Genomic DNA, 16999 nt, shown 5'->3' with positions numbered 1-16999 from the left:
CGCTTAACCACTAAGTGAAAAATTGTCAATGAAAGCCTTTTATTTCTGTATACACATAAAAAAATATTTGGTCAACAGTGTTTGTCATGTGGGCTCCTGGATTTCCACTTTCTATCCCTGTCCCCAGGCCACACAGCCCCTCCCTGATCATCACTTCTTCGCCTGGATAAAATCTCTCTTTCACGTGCCAGCCATGGTGATTACCGCTACTGGCAGCTGGATATATTTTAATAAATCTTTCTTTTTAATCTTTTAAAATATAATTCGTGTGACAGTCACATTTTTCATAGCTGGATAACAAGTGAAGATTATGACGCTTCTAGCAAGCAATAATTTTAATTAATTAAAACAACGATGTATAATTATTATCAAAAAATTCAAAAATATTCGATTCAGTACCATCTTAGCGGTAGTTAATATTGAAGTAGAATTTAAAAATAACAATTTCAAATAGGCAATTAATTAGCAATTACAATTGAAATAACCGTAAGTAGTACTTTAATTCAATAGCTGTTTAATCAATAATTTCATGAGTACGCGATAATCGTCGCCATACATCGCTATGGTTGTGACTTCAATACTTTTTCTTGTGTATTTTATAAGCAGCACACACTCACTCTTATGTAAGATTCAATTATTCATTTGCTTAAATTTAATAGCTTAATAAATTAACATTTTTTCTACAATGATTCTAGTATTAAGTTTATATTAACATTTAATTCAGCATTAAAAAAAATATTAGTGTTAAGATTGGTTTTTATTACATTCAACGGTTTATCTACAAAACATCTGTTAACATTAAAGACAAAATGAAAAGTGAAATCGCGTAATAACAATCGAACTTAACAACACTTATTTTTTGCCAGTGCCACTTGGGTGGGTAACACCAAAAGCTATTTACAGTAAGTACCCTCATAAAGAGTGAAATTTATACGATGATATATAATATAATAAATACTAAAACGCATTCTTTTAGAACAGAACTTAAGTAAATGCATACCAACTGCAACATCAAGAGGTCCATGCATAACTTGCGTATGCAATATCGATGGAGTTTACATCTGTCGCGGGATAAAATGCACTCAAAAAAGTATAAGTATCCAACTTTTTCAATATAACTAGAGAGTTAATACTACTAGGCATAATTTCTAGAAAATACGATGTTTACAAACCTTAACAGCAATAGATATAAGAGCAATATGTCAGATCTTCCATATCAGAACTAGGTGGTTAGGCTTACGTAAATACTAAAATAAATAATCAAAATATATAAAACCCCATCATACGGTGTCACTGACAGTGTCAAATCAAATTTAGGGAATTCCTTTGTAATGTAATTTTGTAATGTTTTTTGTAATTTTGTAAACGTTTTTGACATTCACAAGCATGCCTTAGGTCGCATCTGGACTGAATAAATTAATTTTGTTTTTTTTTTTTTTGAATGTTTAAACATTGAAAAACAGGCTGAAGTTTGTTCTTAATATTAGATATAGTTTCTCAACTACTTATTTCATTTTTAGCTGTCCTTATAGTGAAGACTCCAGAATGCCAATCGAACGTAAGATACATCAAAGATCACACGGTGTGTACATGTTCTGATAGTGGACGATGGCTTTCTGAAAACTGTCGAAACGTCATCCGTACTCTCAGAACAGACCTACCCATAGTTCATGGAAATGTAAGATCCAACGTCACTTGTAAATCAGACAGTCTATACCTTATCGATTGTAATGTTTGCAAATGCGATAAAACAGGCCTCATTCAATCAACAAGCTGCACAAATCGACATTGTAAAACTGCTAACAAAGCTGACACGTGCGTCTTCGGAGATTTCCTACGAACACATAATGAAATTTGCCTTTGTAGCGACGTAAATTACTATATCGATAAATTGTGCAGGAAAATAAGCCCCAATCTTATCCAGGAACTCAAGACTGCTGACGCAAAAGCAGTTACAGATGTAGGTTTTAAATCCAATAAAAAATGCATTGCATATAGAGAATATTATATTGATTGCAACCATTGTATTTGCGAAGAGAATGGAGAATTGATTTGCACCAAAAAGGACTGCCAACCAAAGAAAATTAATGCTAGACGAACGAATAACGACGAACTACCTACAGTACAAAGCGTTGATGACCTTTGTACCCCGGGTCAAAAATACAAACTAGGTTGCAACACGTGCATTTGTACACCAAATGAAGAATTGTCTTGTACTACGATGGTCTGCTTGGATGATTTTATTATAGACGGATTAGCATTGAGGAGAGGTTTAATATCATCGAAAGATTGAGCAACAGTCTTCATAAAAGTGTTTCAAATAAAGAACTTTTTGGTCCTTCATTTGTTTTTTTCCGTCGTATCGGATAGCATAATTAAAATAAATTAAGGTTAATTAAAATAGATTAAGGTTCTATAGATGAATATAAATATATTTTGTTTTTTATATAACTTCTGGTTATGCACTTCTTGCACTCATCATTTTTATTTATTGTTTTCTTTTCTTACTAGGGTTGTCTGGAAGAGATCGCTTGTTACCGATAAGGCCCCCCGTTGCATCCGTGTAATTTTTATGTATTGTGTTTTATTTGTGTTTCTGTCTAGCAACGAAACAAAAAGTGTGAATAAATAAATAAAATAATCTAAGACTTTTTAAATAATGTTTTGATTTGTTTTATTTTTTTCAGTTCAATTTAATTTGTGTGACTGTTGTACATCAATATATAAGGGATTCAGCATAAGATTGTTTAATTTAAAACACTTCCTATTCCTTCCTAAGCTTACCACGTTATCAATGATAACAGCGATTCTGATCTCGTCCTTTTAAATCATTCATTTGCTGACATCTGCATTAAGAATTGATCATGACAACATATTGTGAATAGTTCTCATAACTATTATTTTAATTTTTATTTACTATATTTACAAAGATTATAACTATTTTGAAGTATCATAGTTTCTCAAAGAATAAATATGTTTGTGTTCGTCGTTTAATGGTCCAGATTGATTCAGATATACAAAACTGTGAAATATACAAAAATATAAAAATGACCTAGTGGACCGTTTCAGCAACACCAAAGATGCCTTTCGCCGAGTCGTTTAGTCTATTTACATTGTATATTTTTGGACCCATGCGGGTATCCCTTTTGGTTGGTTATGTACAGAGTTATTGTTGGCTACTCCATAGTGACTAACTACTTAGTCTACTGTCTAGTAGTAGAGTCTGGTTAGGATGCTTTAATAAGGTCTAATGTCGTTTTCACACACTTTAATAAAATATTTTGATGTATTGATTGCCCTCATTTTTTCATGTGTGATGTTTGCGCAACTAAAATCAAATAGCAAAAACAACGTGGGCCGCGAATGGGTTGCAGACCCATCAATTTTTTATATCAATACATCCAAGTACGCATATAAAATATTATATTTACAACGAACTAGCGTATATTTTCTATTTCCTTAGCAAACTTGAAGGACTTCTCAAATTATCACCTTCCGGAAATCCATGATGGTCAAAGTTGTATAGTGGGTCACTTATACAAAGCCGGATGCAATACCTGCAGATGCGGCTTTAATAATGTTCTAATGTGTACGAAAATGGCGTGTCTAGAACATAAATTTATTAAAACCTTAAAGGTATGTATAATTACTAATTATTACATGACATTTTATTTCTATACTAATATTATAAAGAGGAAAGGTTTGATTTTTTGTTTGTTTGTTTGTATGAATTGAATAGGCTCCGAAACTACTTGGCAGATTTGAAAAATTCTTTCACTGTTGGAAAGCTACATCATTCCTGAGTGACATAGGCTATATTTCATTTTCAAAAAAATAGGCATCCTTACTAAAATTACGATAACATTAACATTTGTTTATTATTTGATACAATTCTAACAGATGGCGCTGAGTTAAAGGTAGTAGTTTGGCAAGACGACGTTTGCCAGGTCAGCTAGTTAATAATAAAGCAAAGCCTACCTACTAAATGCACCCCTTTTCTTTTTATCCGTGCAATTAATATTTTCTCATACCTTGAAGAAAATATCGTTTGGAACTACAATCCAAACTTGCTTCTGGTTCAAGGCGGGCAGGAACGAGTCTGAGCACTAAGCCTCATTCCCATACGTCAAAAAATTATTTAATTTTGATATAAACGAGTTATACGAGCTGTTCGCGCTTAAATCATATATATTTAATACATATATAAAACATAACTTGCTGATAAAACGAAAAAAATATCAGGCGCAGAAAATACTGTATTAATCTTGGAATCAGGCCCTATAAAAATAAGAAACATGTTTAGTTCATATTCATTTTCATTCAAATAAACAATTTACAGAAACGCCATTGGAGATCAACTAATACTAACGATACAATCGCAAGGAGTGGCTTACACGGAAGTCTAACAAAACTAATTAAGATTAACTCAGAAACTTGTAGTACACCGGGCAAGATCGTAAAAAAGTCATGTCAGACATGTTTCTGCAGTTATCTAAACAAAGAGATATGTACAGACACATGTGGGGATAAAATTCGTCGTAAGTTTGCGTTACAAAGTCAAAAATCATTTATTCATATATGTAACACAATGTTCACTTATGAACGTTATAAGACATTTAAATTTACTACCAGTTCTCAAATCAAGGGCGTAGAACGGAAGGAAAAGAACTGGCAATAAACTCTCCGCCACTCTTTTTAATAGCCAAATATTTTGTATTACACAACGTTTGTAAGGAGCTGCACCATTACACCATGTTCCACATGACATCTTAATTAATAAGAAATAACAAAAAAATCAAAGAGTTTGCTCAGATTGTCAAAAACCCTGAATCAGCAGAAGGCATGGTGAAATATAAGCACGCACTTACATTATCGTGGGAACAACATGCAAATACATAGTCGAAATAACTAACAGTACCGCATACACAAATTCAAGTACGACCAGTCACTACAAGCTACTTTTTTAATAATCAAATGGTATTGTGAAAATGGTATCGAAACATTTTATGACTGCTATTTATATTCGAAGGCAATATTAGACAATCATATCAAATTTTATAAAAAAAATTTGTTTCGATGTTAGCCTGCGAATTTTTCAGCCTATCATTAAAAGAATCAATCAGCTTTGATGAATTCCCCGCTCATTTGAATTTCTACATACTAATGAAATCTAGTTTCTAATTCTAGAATAGTGATAGAAAAAAATCATTAACAAAAATTAAAAATATTAAAAAATAATAATTAATTTTTATTTTTATTAAATTTTAATTTTAATTTAAATTGGTACGCTATTTTCTTGAACAGAATTCTTAAAAGACTGGCAACGCACTCGCGAGCCCTTTGGCATTTAGAGTGTCCATGGGCACTTAACATCAGGTGAGCCACCTGCCCGTTCTATAAAAAAAACTATTTTATTTTTTATTTTTAGTTAATTCAAAGGCAAAAGTTAAGAAATTCCCATTCAATCATCAGGATATAGAAAAGTTTCGGACTCTTAATAGTCTTTCTGATAAATGTGAGCCGGGGAGGATGTATCGTATTGATTGCAATGGATGTCTGTGCCAGGAATCAAATAATTTAGTTTGCGAAGAAAATCTCTGCTTATCGAAAAAAGGTCTCATCAAAATGGAGGCAAAGAAACTCTCTGGTAAGAATATTTAAATAATATATCACGAGCTTTGTAAAGTGATGAAAATGATGCTATTATATATTATTCACCATATCTTGTTCAGTAGATATAGCAATATATAGTATTCACTATGCATTACAACAACATATATTATTCTAAAACAGTATATGTTACAAGCTGTCTTTTCTAAAATACATCACAATTGGTAATCAAGAATGTTAAATTTTAGATTTTACTAATAATTTTAAAAATATTAGGAACAGCGGATTAGGTACCAGATCTTAACAATGCTTTTTTAAGAGAAGAGCCCACTATCGAATACATCAATCTCTGGATAAGTTGAGTTAATTCCGTTATATTCGCGAAGAACACGAATTATGTGCACTTCTAGGTTGGTTTTTTCAGACGGAATTTCGAAAATTCTGCTGATTTTAAACCTTGGGAGTGCATAAGAGACGACAATGTCTATAGATTGGCTTTTATTATTGCAATGGCTAGAGATTCCGATCGTACACACATAGTGGCATTTCAAAATTCAAAATTCGAGCGTCCTCTACCTCAAAGGCTGGCAACGACCCACTAAAAGTGGATGTCTATGGGCTGCGATGACTGGCCTTTTTGGTCTCGAGGGCTCCTTTGCCCCCCTATTATAAAAAAAAACCTAAGCGCGTGGGTGCCTATAAGAAAATCCTGTACGATGCAATGTGTCTTACATAATTTATATCTTACAAATCTCACGTTTACTCAGGTAAAAAATGTCATCAAAATGAATCGTATGGCTGCGTTGAATGCAATTGCGTGAATCGAATCACTGTTTGCAAAGGAATACCGCAGTGTGATGAACGTGCGAAATTGACTGGTCATGCCGCTAATGTGCCCTTGGCCTTGAACCCTAATAAAGAGAAATGTGTTCCGGGGACTATGTATAGGTAAGAGGTTCATTAGTTGAATGATTTGAATCCTGATCGGGTTACCTTCCCGAGTTCTGTAATATAACGATTATATTATAATCTATAATAACGATTATATTATAATCTATAATAACGATTATATTATAATCTATAATAACGATTATATTATAATCTATAATAACGATTATATTATAATCTATAACTATAATCTTGTGTAGTAACAAAAATTAAGAAATTTTGTCCTTTTTTTGGACCACAAACACATGTCAAAATTAACACACATACGAAAATATAAAAAGCGGTGTTGTTCGTCATGTAAAACATGTGGACACGACCAGCGAATTCAGGTACATACAATAAACAGTGTTAATACAAATCGACCATAAATAAAATAAAAAATTAATAATAATAAAAAAACCATGTTAGCTTCGTCTGAGGAACGAAGAAAGTATCAAATCCACTTCTTTGTCACGTGTTATATATATATATATATATATACTATTTTACTTTAAATTGAACGAAAATATATTTCTTTTAACTCCGCAACTAACATGAAGCGTCTTACAAAATAGCAAAGTAAACAACTTTTACACTTATATTATTTATTTTTCTCCAGTGTCCAATGCAACCAGTGCCATTGCCAGCTGGATTCTACACTCAGATGTACCCAAAAGACCTGCCTCAACTACGCCCAGGCGTTGAAACTTGAAAAGCAACGTCTTCACCTGGAAAAACATGGCCTATAACCTGTACTATAAAATATATTTTGTATTAACACATTAAAAAGTTTCATGTCCCTTTTGACAATTTCTTTATGATGTGGCTTACCAAATGTTTAGTACTCACAATGAAAGAAAGCCGAGTACGCTGTTGAAGTGTAGGTATTTGTGTTTTAGTTGAATAAATGATTGATCACAGGCACAGAAGTATGTCTGCCTTATGCTTCATAAATAAAATTACTTGAAGGCTTATAAGATTTTATTTTCATGCAGCATCAGTTGCGTCATAGATAACAATCCAAAAAGTCATAAATTTCATATAGGAAAAGGATTTTATTACTTGCTTGGTTTAAATCAAATTGCTAACAACGGAATGAAAAATAGTCATAATGCATGTAACTGAAATTAATCCATTGCAATTTCATTCTCCACCCAAGGTCGATATTAAACTCCATAATTCACAACACAAATGCGCATGACTGTGACATTTTTAACTTTATTATCACGTTTGCCATATCAAATTCATAGCTACCGTAAGTAAAATTAATATAATATAGTAGGTTACTTTTATTTTTTACCAATTTTGTTTATCACTCAGGTACGTGTGTTCCCGACACGCAATTCGTATTCAATAATCGATTATGCAGTTGCAATAACTACGGTTTATGGAGTGATGCAAGCTGCAAAACAATTGAACGTCAACAAACTTGTCAGATCGGACAAGTAATAAAAGAAGGCTGCAAGCAGTGCATTTGCCAGAAAAATAGGGAATTCGTTTGTTCAAATATTTGCAGTAAAGATGGTTTATCAGCCTATGGGCCCAAATGTAGGCCATTTAAATCGTATTACATCAATTGTAATCTATGCACCTGTCCTGTATCCGGTGTTTCCGTAGAAGCTCAATGTTCTAAAGACTCATCTTGTCCGACTGATACCAACATCGATTTTCAAGTTGCTATAAAGAATTATTGCATTCCCAATGTCATGTATATTTTTCCGTGCATCGAATGTGTCTGCTCCGAAAATGGCTTCTTCGTTCTCGATAAATGTGTTGAAAAATGTCAGACCCCCGCAAAGCAAGCATCGAGAACATGCATCCCAGGCACATATTATAGAAAAGATTGTCATATTTGCTTGTGTCCCGAAAACAGCAATTTAGATGAAAATCTTTGTACCAGGGCAACATGTAAAAGCAAAAACAGACCAGTTTTTCTGCAACTTAGAAGTTTAAAAATGCAATGTACACCATTTACATTTCTAAAACCTAGGTGTCTGTTTTGCGACTGTAACTTTGAAGGAACTGTCGACGAGAATAGATGCGTGGAATTAGATTGCACAAAAGCATCTAATATTCACTTAAATCCTGCTAATCAATCGTGTAGCCCTGGCGAAGTTGTTCCAAATTGCGTCGAATGCTTTTGCCCCAAAAATGGTATGACTAGTGATAGCTATTGTACAAGAGTCTGCAATTACCAAAACAAACTACGTATATTAGAAAAACTTGTCAATGAAAGTTATGTAGATTTATACAATACTGAAAATCTGAAACAAAATGAAGACGACGTATTATGTAAACCCAATTTCATATATATTGAGGATGAAAGGTATTGCTTGTGTCCTGAGAGCGGATATAAAAGTTTTAAACTCTGCACAACGATAAAAACTAGATTACAAACCCACTCGTCAAGAACACAAGACGCCGTTATCAACAACACTGAATGTGAACCCGGCACATTCGTAACGGTGGACTGCAATTCCTGTTATTGTAATGTAAATGGTACAATTGATCTAAAATGGTGTACCTACGACGATTGTGAAGCTAAAAGAACAATAGTAGCCGGACATAAATATAGATCACATCCAATAACAACCATTAATACAGATGGAACATGTACACCTGGTTCAATATCAAAAGTGAAATGTAATTTCTGTATATGCCCAGAGAGTGGAATTTTAAAAGACCGAGCGTGTACTAAAAACAGTTGTTATGATGAAGAAATTGACCATACCATAGGTATGGATAAATTTACCTGCGCTCCCCTCACATATTATGAAGTCGATTGCAATATCTGCTTTTGTCCAAAGAATGGAATCAAAAATGTTGCTAAATGCACAAAGAATCATTGTGAGAAAAATTTAATGAGATCAAATGAATGTACCGCCGGGCATCTATTCACTGTCGATTGTAATGTATGTGTATGCCCGCCAAATGGCGATAAAATAGACAGAGTGTGCACTCAACATAAATGTGGCACTGCTCCTTTGAATCTTTCTAAGCTGTCACAATATGTAGATAAAATAGAGAATATAAGGTCGCTTGATCATTGTTTTCCCGGTGAGGAATTTACGATTGGATGCAAGGTTTGTGTGTGTCCTGAAATGGGTTTGAAAATGTATGCAAGTTGTGAAAATGTAGGATGTGAAGATACTGTGGAAACTAGCAACGGGCTATCGGTAAGAGAAAGTTTTTCGTTATATCTATAGGGATGTTTTAAATACCATCATAAAACCTACTTACAAAGAAGTACAGATGGTGCATCCGATGATCATGATGTTATTCTTCATCTTACTAATAAATTTGATAGTATGGAAATTTCCGACTTAAACAAATAGGTATGTACAAAAATGAGTTTTAGTCTAGCCATCATCATTGAAACAGTAACATCTAATTGTAGTAGTTTGAAGTAAAAAAATTTCCAGATAATAGATACAGAAAAAACTAACGGAAATGCGGTATCCCATAATCGAGTGAAGAGATTCAATTTAGACCTATGTATGGAATATACAGTACACGTAGGGTCTGAAAGACATGAGTGTACGCCTGGATCTATGTATATAGTAAGGTAGTCAATAATCTTTTATATATATATATATATATATAAATGCTGTTTGTTTGTCTCGCTAAAACTAAAGAATGGATGGGATGATTTGGCTAATTAAAAAAAAATCTAATCAGCTCCCATTCATAGATTGTTGTATCTATTAATCTGTGCACTGTACCCTCAATGGCGATTCATGAAATCAATAATAATATAACTTTATAATCGTCAGAATTAAATACGACAATATTTCGGAATGATAGTGACTAATCTGGTAATAGGGTTGGTGCTAGGGAAATAGAATGGAACAAGACAATCCCTTTAACTTAAAATAAACTTATAAATAAATAACTCCTAAATATATTTTTAAATAGTTCATTATACAATTCTTGCAAAATGAGGGTACAACAAGTATTTTTAAGACCACGTCAGCTACCAGTGTGAGATGATTATCATTATATTTACAATTTCTCTGATTTAAATTAAAATGTATGCAGATGTCAACAATGCATATGTCCATATATGGGGAACATCAATTTATTTTGTCGACCGCTTCCGAAAACAACCTACTGTGAACAAGCCTTTCCTGGATTTAATTACTTGCCCATGGGCAGAAAATGTGACAAGACAAGTAAGAAAATTTAATTTAAATATTAAAACCGAGTTTAAATTTCCACGACTTGATGTGATGAAAAAATAATGAACAGAAATGTTTTACCCCCATACTCTATGGGGGCCAAAAAGCTTTTGTTATATAACCCCAAATTATTTATACTGAAAATACCAGTTTGATAATAATATTTTTAATAATAATAAACAATAATAAATTTAATAATAAATTTAATATTAATAAACGTTCAATTTCCAATCAATAAAAAAGTAGAATTTACAGCTATGATTTTTCATATTTACGTCTGAACCCATTGATTAATCAATCCACAATTGATTGAAATCATTCTGAGATCAGACCGTGACAGTTTATCGATCTCCTACCTGCATCCCAATAACCAAACTATTACGATCCAACCATCACCACTACGAAGACAATCCTTTTTTGTCGACGGTTAGTATCTCTTCACCCAACAGGTGAACCTTCAGCTATAGTTGGCCTCCTGATTTATAAAAAAGTTATATATAACTACATATATATAGATATATCTTTTTGTTACTGTAATGCAATGCTTCAATATGACACGTGGACCTCGAAAACCTTTCCAAGTTCTTTGTTTAAAAACCGATTAGAATAATTTAATTTTGATATTGATAGAATTTATTTTACTTATCGCACATGAGCTTCATTAATTGTAAGATTAGTTATACGTAATTTACATTAATTTTTCAACAGATAACACAGAAAGTACGAAGCCCAACTCTAACGAGACCATTGTTCTCGAAGTAGAGCACCAACATACACGATATAAATGCGAAAAACCTGGAAAGATATTAGATGACTGTTTTATATGCACTTGTGAAGATGGGTACGTCATAGAAGAACATTGCTTCAAAAGTGACGCCGGAAATTGTACGAACTCCAAGCCATTGTTTCTTGCTGACAATAGAGTGGTCCTTAATTAAACTGAAGTTTAATGTTTTATGTATTTTGACATTATTAATAATCGTGTTTCGATAATATGTATATTATTGTGACCCCTCATTCTTAAATGTAAACATTTTTTTATCACACTGACAATCCAATTTGAAAAAAAAACAAAGAAATATAAGAATTAGGTTAGGTATTAAATTTATTGTTCGTTCAACATAAAAGCCATATGCCTGTAACACTTAAAACCATGTTTGTATTTTCTTTTATCTTTCTAACATATGTTTGCCAGACTTAGAAATAATTGGACATATAAAATAAAATTACAGGACAGAAATATACATGGACATTGCAAAAACGGCTGGCTCTAGCTGGATGCAGCTCACTCAAAATAATTGCTAAATAGATCCAAAAAAATAGGAAAAAAAATAGTATAATTTACTTTACTTAAAAAATATATGTGTATTAAGTTTATTTTGTTCTTTGCAAATAAAAAGGCTTTTTTGTTTATTTATTTTATTTCTACAATAAATGTTTTTGTCAACGAAATCATAGTCACCATATTTTCGAAATAATATCTAAAATTCAAAAAAAGTTAAATATAGCAATCTTTCTCGTACTAAAAAATAAAATTTTGTGCATTAAAATAATAAAACATTGCAACAATCTTTGTGTCACAAACACAAAGAACCAGTTGGTTTTGTGGATTTGCTTCTACGACAGATGTTTTTGTTATGCCTACATCAAAGTGTACAGTCTACAGTCGGCTGCTACCATGTATAGTCTAGTTTTTATGATTAGAGAGATTTAGTTTATTTATAATCAGACATTTGTGCATAAAATAACTTATTACATTATTTATAACTGAATTAACTATTGAAAAGTTCATACTGAATACTGTAATTGACATTAATCTACATAACTTATAAATGAGTACCTATTTCTTAAAGGAATATCAGAAGCACTCCTACGCGACTTTGTTGTGTACGCTAAATACACATAAAAATATTCAACTTAAATACTTCTCAATACATATTAGCGGTTCATGCCGTCTATTAAACTTATATAACTGCTACATCGCTAGCACAAAACTCATAGATACTAAAGTACAGTAAAATCGTAATTAAATCTGAAAAATGTATCAAAATATAATTTTTAATAAAAAAATAATCAAATGTAACACAAAATAAGTGGTTTAATTTATCTCGAGACTAATTAAATTGCAAAATTCGATCGGAATCAATCAAGTACCATTAAAATAATTGAAGCACAAAATTGGATGATTAATTTGAAGCAAATCTAGATTTTTATTGTAGGTAAATGAAACTTATGCTATTAGAAAGTTTAATATGACCTCTACAGTCATTTTCATTTTAATTATGTTTTTTAACGGGATCGAAAGTAAGCGAAAAAGTACGTATGGTTTATATATAATTAATCCTTATATCTATATTATGTTAATACTAATAATACAAGCCCGTTTAGTTTCCAATTATCACAAAAAAATATAGTTTTGGTATATGCATTTTTTCTCGTTATCTATGTATACGATATCTTCTGTTTTTCCAACTGTCTCTGTCCATAGGATGCTTTTTCCATTCGTTCCTTGCAATGCATCTATTTTGTCTATATCTCCTATAGTATATTATAAACAAAAATATTCTTTTAATTTTATTCTAGATAAACATCAACCATTATCCGTGTGCAAACCCAACTCATACATTTTTGTGGGATGCAACATATGCCGTTGTGATGCCGAAGGAGTAATAAACCAACAATTTTGTACAAAAAGAAAATGCCCATCAGACACAAGAAGATCTTACAATGTCGACGGAAGCTGTGAAGCCGGAAACTGGTACTCATCAGAACCTTGCCAAATCTGTTACTGTATCTTCAAAAGCAAATTAATTTGCAACAGCATAGCAAATCAGAATAAACTCCAACTTGGTAAATTTTCTTTCTCCATATGTGGAAACAACTATTTGGAAGCAGCATCGGAATTATTTCCAAGCCATAGAAAGAAGAAAATTGTTATAAAAAGTGTTATGAAAAGTGTCGATAATATAGTAACAACAACGCCAGTATCTGATTTAAATACTGATGAAATGCTCTTAAATTTATTGGAAAGTAAACGAAAATTTAATGATAACAATTTGTATTATAACATAAATGATAAACCTGAATCTCAGCATGGTCTGATAGATGACGAGCTAGTCAAGCACCCAAATACTATAGATTCAATAATATCTCAAAGATATAACGATGATGACTCGTCTCTTGGTCTTGGTGCGTTGAGTTTAAGGCGCGGTAAAGTGAAGCTTATAGATAAAGAAACCTGTACCCCGGGAGAGTCTTTCACAAAGGATTGTGAGACTTGCTATTGTCTACAAAATGGTAAACTGTTATGCGTACAAAGAAGTTGTGGTAAAACTAATTGAAATAGCTGAAATATACGGATTAATTAAAATTTGATATCGTTAATTCTCTTTTTATTGTTTTTATAGAAATGGCAGTTCAAAGTATTGAAAATGATTTAAGTTTTGTTATACGAAAAGAAAATATGATTTATAGTCTAGTATTAATAGTTTCATTCCAGACTGTTGTAATCAATTCTTATCTACATGAAAAACGTGAGTATGATTATTATTTCGATCTAGGTACATATATTTTCAAGTTTTTTTTTGTCGATTTTATTTGTTGATTTTTTTGTATGGATGCTATCCCACGGAACACTGATAAATTGGTAGGACAAAAACACTTATAGGCAAACATAATATACTCGAATATATAAAAACAAACTAAGTAGCCATACCAAGCTCGTTTGTCAGAATGCTCAATCTGGATATCGGTGAGTTTTGGCCCTTCGTCAACGCGTTCTTCTGCTAGGGGAATATCCCCTCTATAAATGGGATGATGGGTCTGGAGTATTTTAAAGGGACAATCTAATCTTTGTTTTGCAAACGAAATTTAAATTGATAAATCGTTTGTATTGATCTTAAACGACGATTCTCCGACGACGAATAAATTCATAAACTGAAAGATGAGGCCTGTGTTGACCAATATTTTAATTTTATATATATTCATAAGAATAATATATTTTTTTATGCTATGACGTCTAAAGTTCGCTTATTCTGTCACACAAAATGGCGTGCAAATTTGTCTTTATCAATTTGTCAGCTCTTCACAATACCCTATGGAGTGAGAGGTGCAAGAAGCGTGCTGTAGTCCTGAATGACTGTAACTGGTGTTGGTGTAATGAAAGGCAGAGGTACCATTGCGAGGCTAGAGTTTGTGAAGAGATCGACATGTTCGGACATTTCAAAGGTGAGTTAAAAAACTAGTTCTAGGTGTGTCTACTTTATTATATCTGGTTTATCGTTAGACTCCAAATACAATTTAGTGTCTTCAGCACAGTAGCCTCCTAATGGGACCGACATTTCGGTTTCTGTTTCGTTGATGCGTTTCAAATGGTGATTGGCGTTGATTGGCAGTTGGTACAAGGGAGACAGCAATATCAAGCGCCAACGTCACGTACACCTGACGTCATCACTCCACTCGCTTCTATTATCATTGGCGATAATAAGAATGGCCAAAAACAGATTAGTATTATTTACTACGTACTTCGCTCACTCCAGTGGGCTTCTGTCCAGTCCTTCAGGCGATTGACCACCCCGAGACGCGGACTGTCCAAGTTGAAGTTCAAGTCTCATAGGAAGCGCCCATGCGCTAGTCACGGGATAAACGTCCATTCAGGGTTAGCTAAAAAAAAGTATCGTCGAGGTGCTTGGACCGCAGTCTTCTTAATGCTTGCTTTGAAATTTCCAGCATAAGTTGAAAAATATTATTCTTGGTTTTACAGATGCCATCCAAGCGATAGACGTGGGCATGGAGGGTCATGGAGTGTGGAGGTCTTCACCGACTGCCTGCTCTCCTGGAATTCACTACCGACGGGCAGCAACGTTGTGCGTCTGTAACGAGGACGGGAACTGGCCCAATCCTGTCTGCAGAGACATTTTTCGTGTTCTACACTCAGTAGAACATACCTCCTTAACACACCCTACATCTAACTATACTTGTTCTCCCACCAAGCTCTATGTCGTAGGATGCAATGTGTGTTTTTGCCCTTCAAGTGGGTATTTAGATCCAACCCTATGTACCCAAAACAATTGTCACAAAGATGACCCTATATTAAAAGCCAATTCTAATAATATAGCTCGAACAGATGATGTTGATGATGATAATCTCGAGATATATGCGTCTTGTACTCCAAATGCAATGTACAATATAGGTTGCATGCCCTGCAAATGTTTGAAGAACAATAGACTTCTTTGTGAAACCTGTTCTAAAAATAAAAATAAACTTTCTGATCACAAAGAATCTGAAAACGAATGCCGAGCTAGAGGTACTAATGTTGTTTTTGAAACTAATTGTAACCTTTGCTATTGCGATGAGAATGAAAGAAAAATATGCACTGTTCGCAAATGTATTAAAGATCGGCCCAAATTAGATTATAAAAATAAAGGCAACTTTGTGCTAACTTCATCACCTGTAGATGATGAAGACTGCACACCAGGGACTAAATTTTATAAAGATTGTAATGTGTGTCAGTGCATCAAACGAAGTAACGGTAAAAAGCTTATACAATGTACTAAGAAAATGTGTTACAACACATCATCTATAGATATTATAAAATCTGACTGTGTTTTGAACACCGCTTACGAAATTAAATGTATGGTCTGTCATTGCCGAGAAGAGAATGGTGAGAAGGTACAAAATTGTTATACGAAAGCATCATGTAATGAAAAAAAGCCTTTAAGTGTCTCAAAGCTAAGTGGTTCCTGTGAACCCTTTAGAACATACAATGATGATTGTAATCCATGTCGCTGCCTTAGCGACGGTGAGACTCTCTTATGTGCTACTAAGAAATGTGTCAAAAGAGATCCGGTGTCAGTGGAAGTTGTACCAATTAAGAGGACTCAAAGAAATATTTGTCCAGAAGGAATGTCATTTAGACTTAAGTGTAATTTATGTTATTGTTTATCTAATAATAATGCTATGTGCACTACTGCTGAATGTTACAAGAATTCGTTTAAAATAAAGCCAATTATTAATTGAATTTCGAAAATCGGTTTTAATCATAAATTTTCCGTATAAAGAAGTTTTTTTGCGAAATTTCCTTGTGGAAATTTCGCAAAAAGGACACGGCGACATCAACTCTCTTAAAAAATCTTTAGAGCAAGCAATGGCGAACTTTCGCTTGAAAATAAAGAGATTAAAGGCCAAATTACAAAAGCCAAGGGTGGCATTTTCAAATAGAACATTTTTTTTTACTTGACTATATCGGTATAAATTTAATAATATTACATTACTCAATTTAAAAA

General features: G+C 32.9%; 4 protein-coding genes across 5 annotated transcripts; all 4 read left to right on the top strand.

The window, feature by feature from the left end:
- The first annotated feature begins 809 nt into the window (after nucleotides 1-809).
- On the top strand, nucleotides 810-2339 carry LOC123689193. The gene is made up of 3 exons (XM_045628311.1): nucleotides 810-816; nucleotides 977-1090; nucleotides 1521-2339. Exons 1-3 carry the CDS (start codon nucleotides 810-812, stop codon nucleotides 2291-2293), a joined length of 894 nt encoding a protein of 297 aa, XP_045484267.1. The 3' UTR covers nucleotides 2294-2339.
- A 1258-nt stretch (nucleotides 2340-3597) lies between these two features.
- Nucleotides 3598-7317, top strand: LOC110996777. Its single transcript, XM_045628310.1, has 5 exons — nucleotides 3598-3636; nucleotides 4340-4469; nucleotides 5429-5647; nucleotides 6378-6558; nucleotides 7157-7317. The coding sequence occupies exons 1-5, from the start codon at nucleotides 3598-3600 to the stop codon at nucleotides 7284-7286; spliced, it is 699 nt and encodes a 232-aa protein (XP_045484266.1). The 3' UTR covers nucleotides 7287-7317.
- Nucleotides 7318-7564: 247 nt separating this feature from the next.
- On the top strand, nucleotides 7565-11659 carry LOC123689230 (laminin-like protein epi-1). Of its 2 annotated transcripts, XM_045628469.1 has the most exons (5): nucleotides 7565-7792; nucleotides 7858-9713; nucleotides 9960-10102; nucleotides 10576-10709; nucleotides 11424-11659. In XM_045628469.1, the coding sequence occupies exons 1-5, from the start codon at nucleotides 7729-7731 to the stop codon at nucleotides 11651-11653; spliced, it is 2427 nt and encodes an 808-aa protein (XP_045484425.1). In that variant the 5' UTR covers nucleotides 7565-7728; the 3' UTR covers nucleotides 11654-11659. The 2 variants fall into 2 exon arrangements, with proteins under 2 accessions (XP_045484425.1, XP_045484426.1); XM_045628470.1 differs by lacking the exon at nucleotides 7565-7792 and having other exon boundaries at nucleotides 7820-9713.
- A 2221-nt stretch (nucleotides 11660-13880) lies between these two features.
- On the top strand, nucleotides 13881-16733 carry LOC123689192. The gene is made up of 4 exons (XM_045628309.1): nucleotides 13881-13904; nucleotides 14215-14248; nucleotides 14796-14942; nucleotides 15478-16733. The coding sequence occupies exons 1-4, from the start codon at nucleotides 13881-13883 to the stop codon at nucleotides 16731-16733; spliced, it is 1461 nt and encodes a 486-aa protein (XP_045484265.1).
- The last annotated feature ends 266 nt before the right edge of the window (nucleotides 16734-16999 follow it).

This window comes from Pieris rapae, chromosome 5, assembly GCF_905147795.1.
Source record: "Pieris rapae chromosome 5, ilPieRapa1.1, whole genome shotgun sequence".
In the NCBI taxonomy this organism is placed as follows: Eukaryota; Metazoa; Arthropoda; class Insecta; order Lepidoptera; family Pieridae; genus Pieris; species Pieris rapae.
This window is presented reverse-complemented; position numbering and strand designations above follow the sequence as displayed.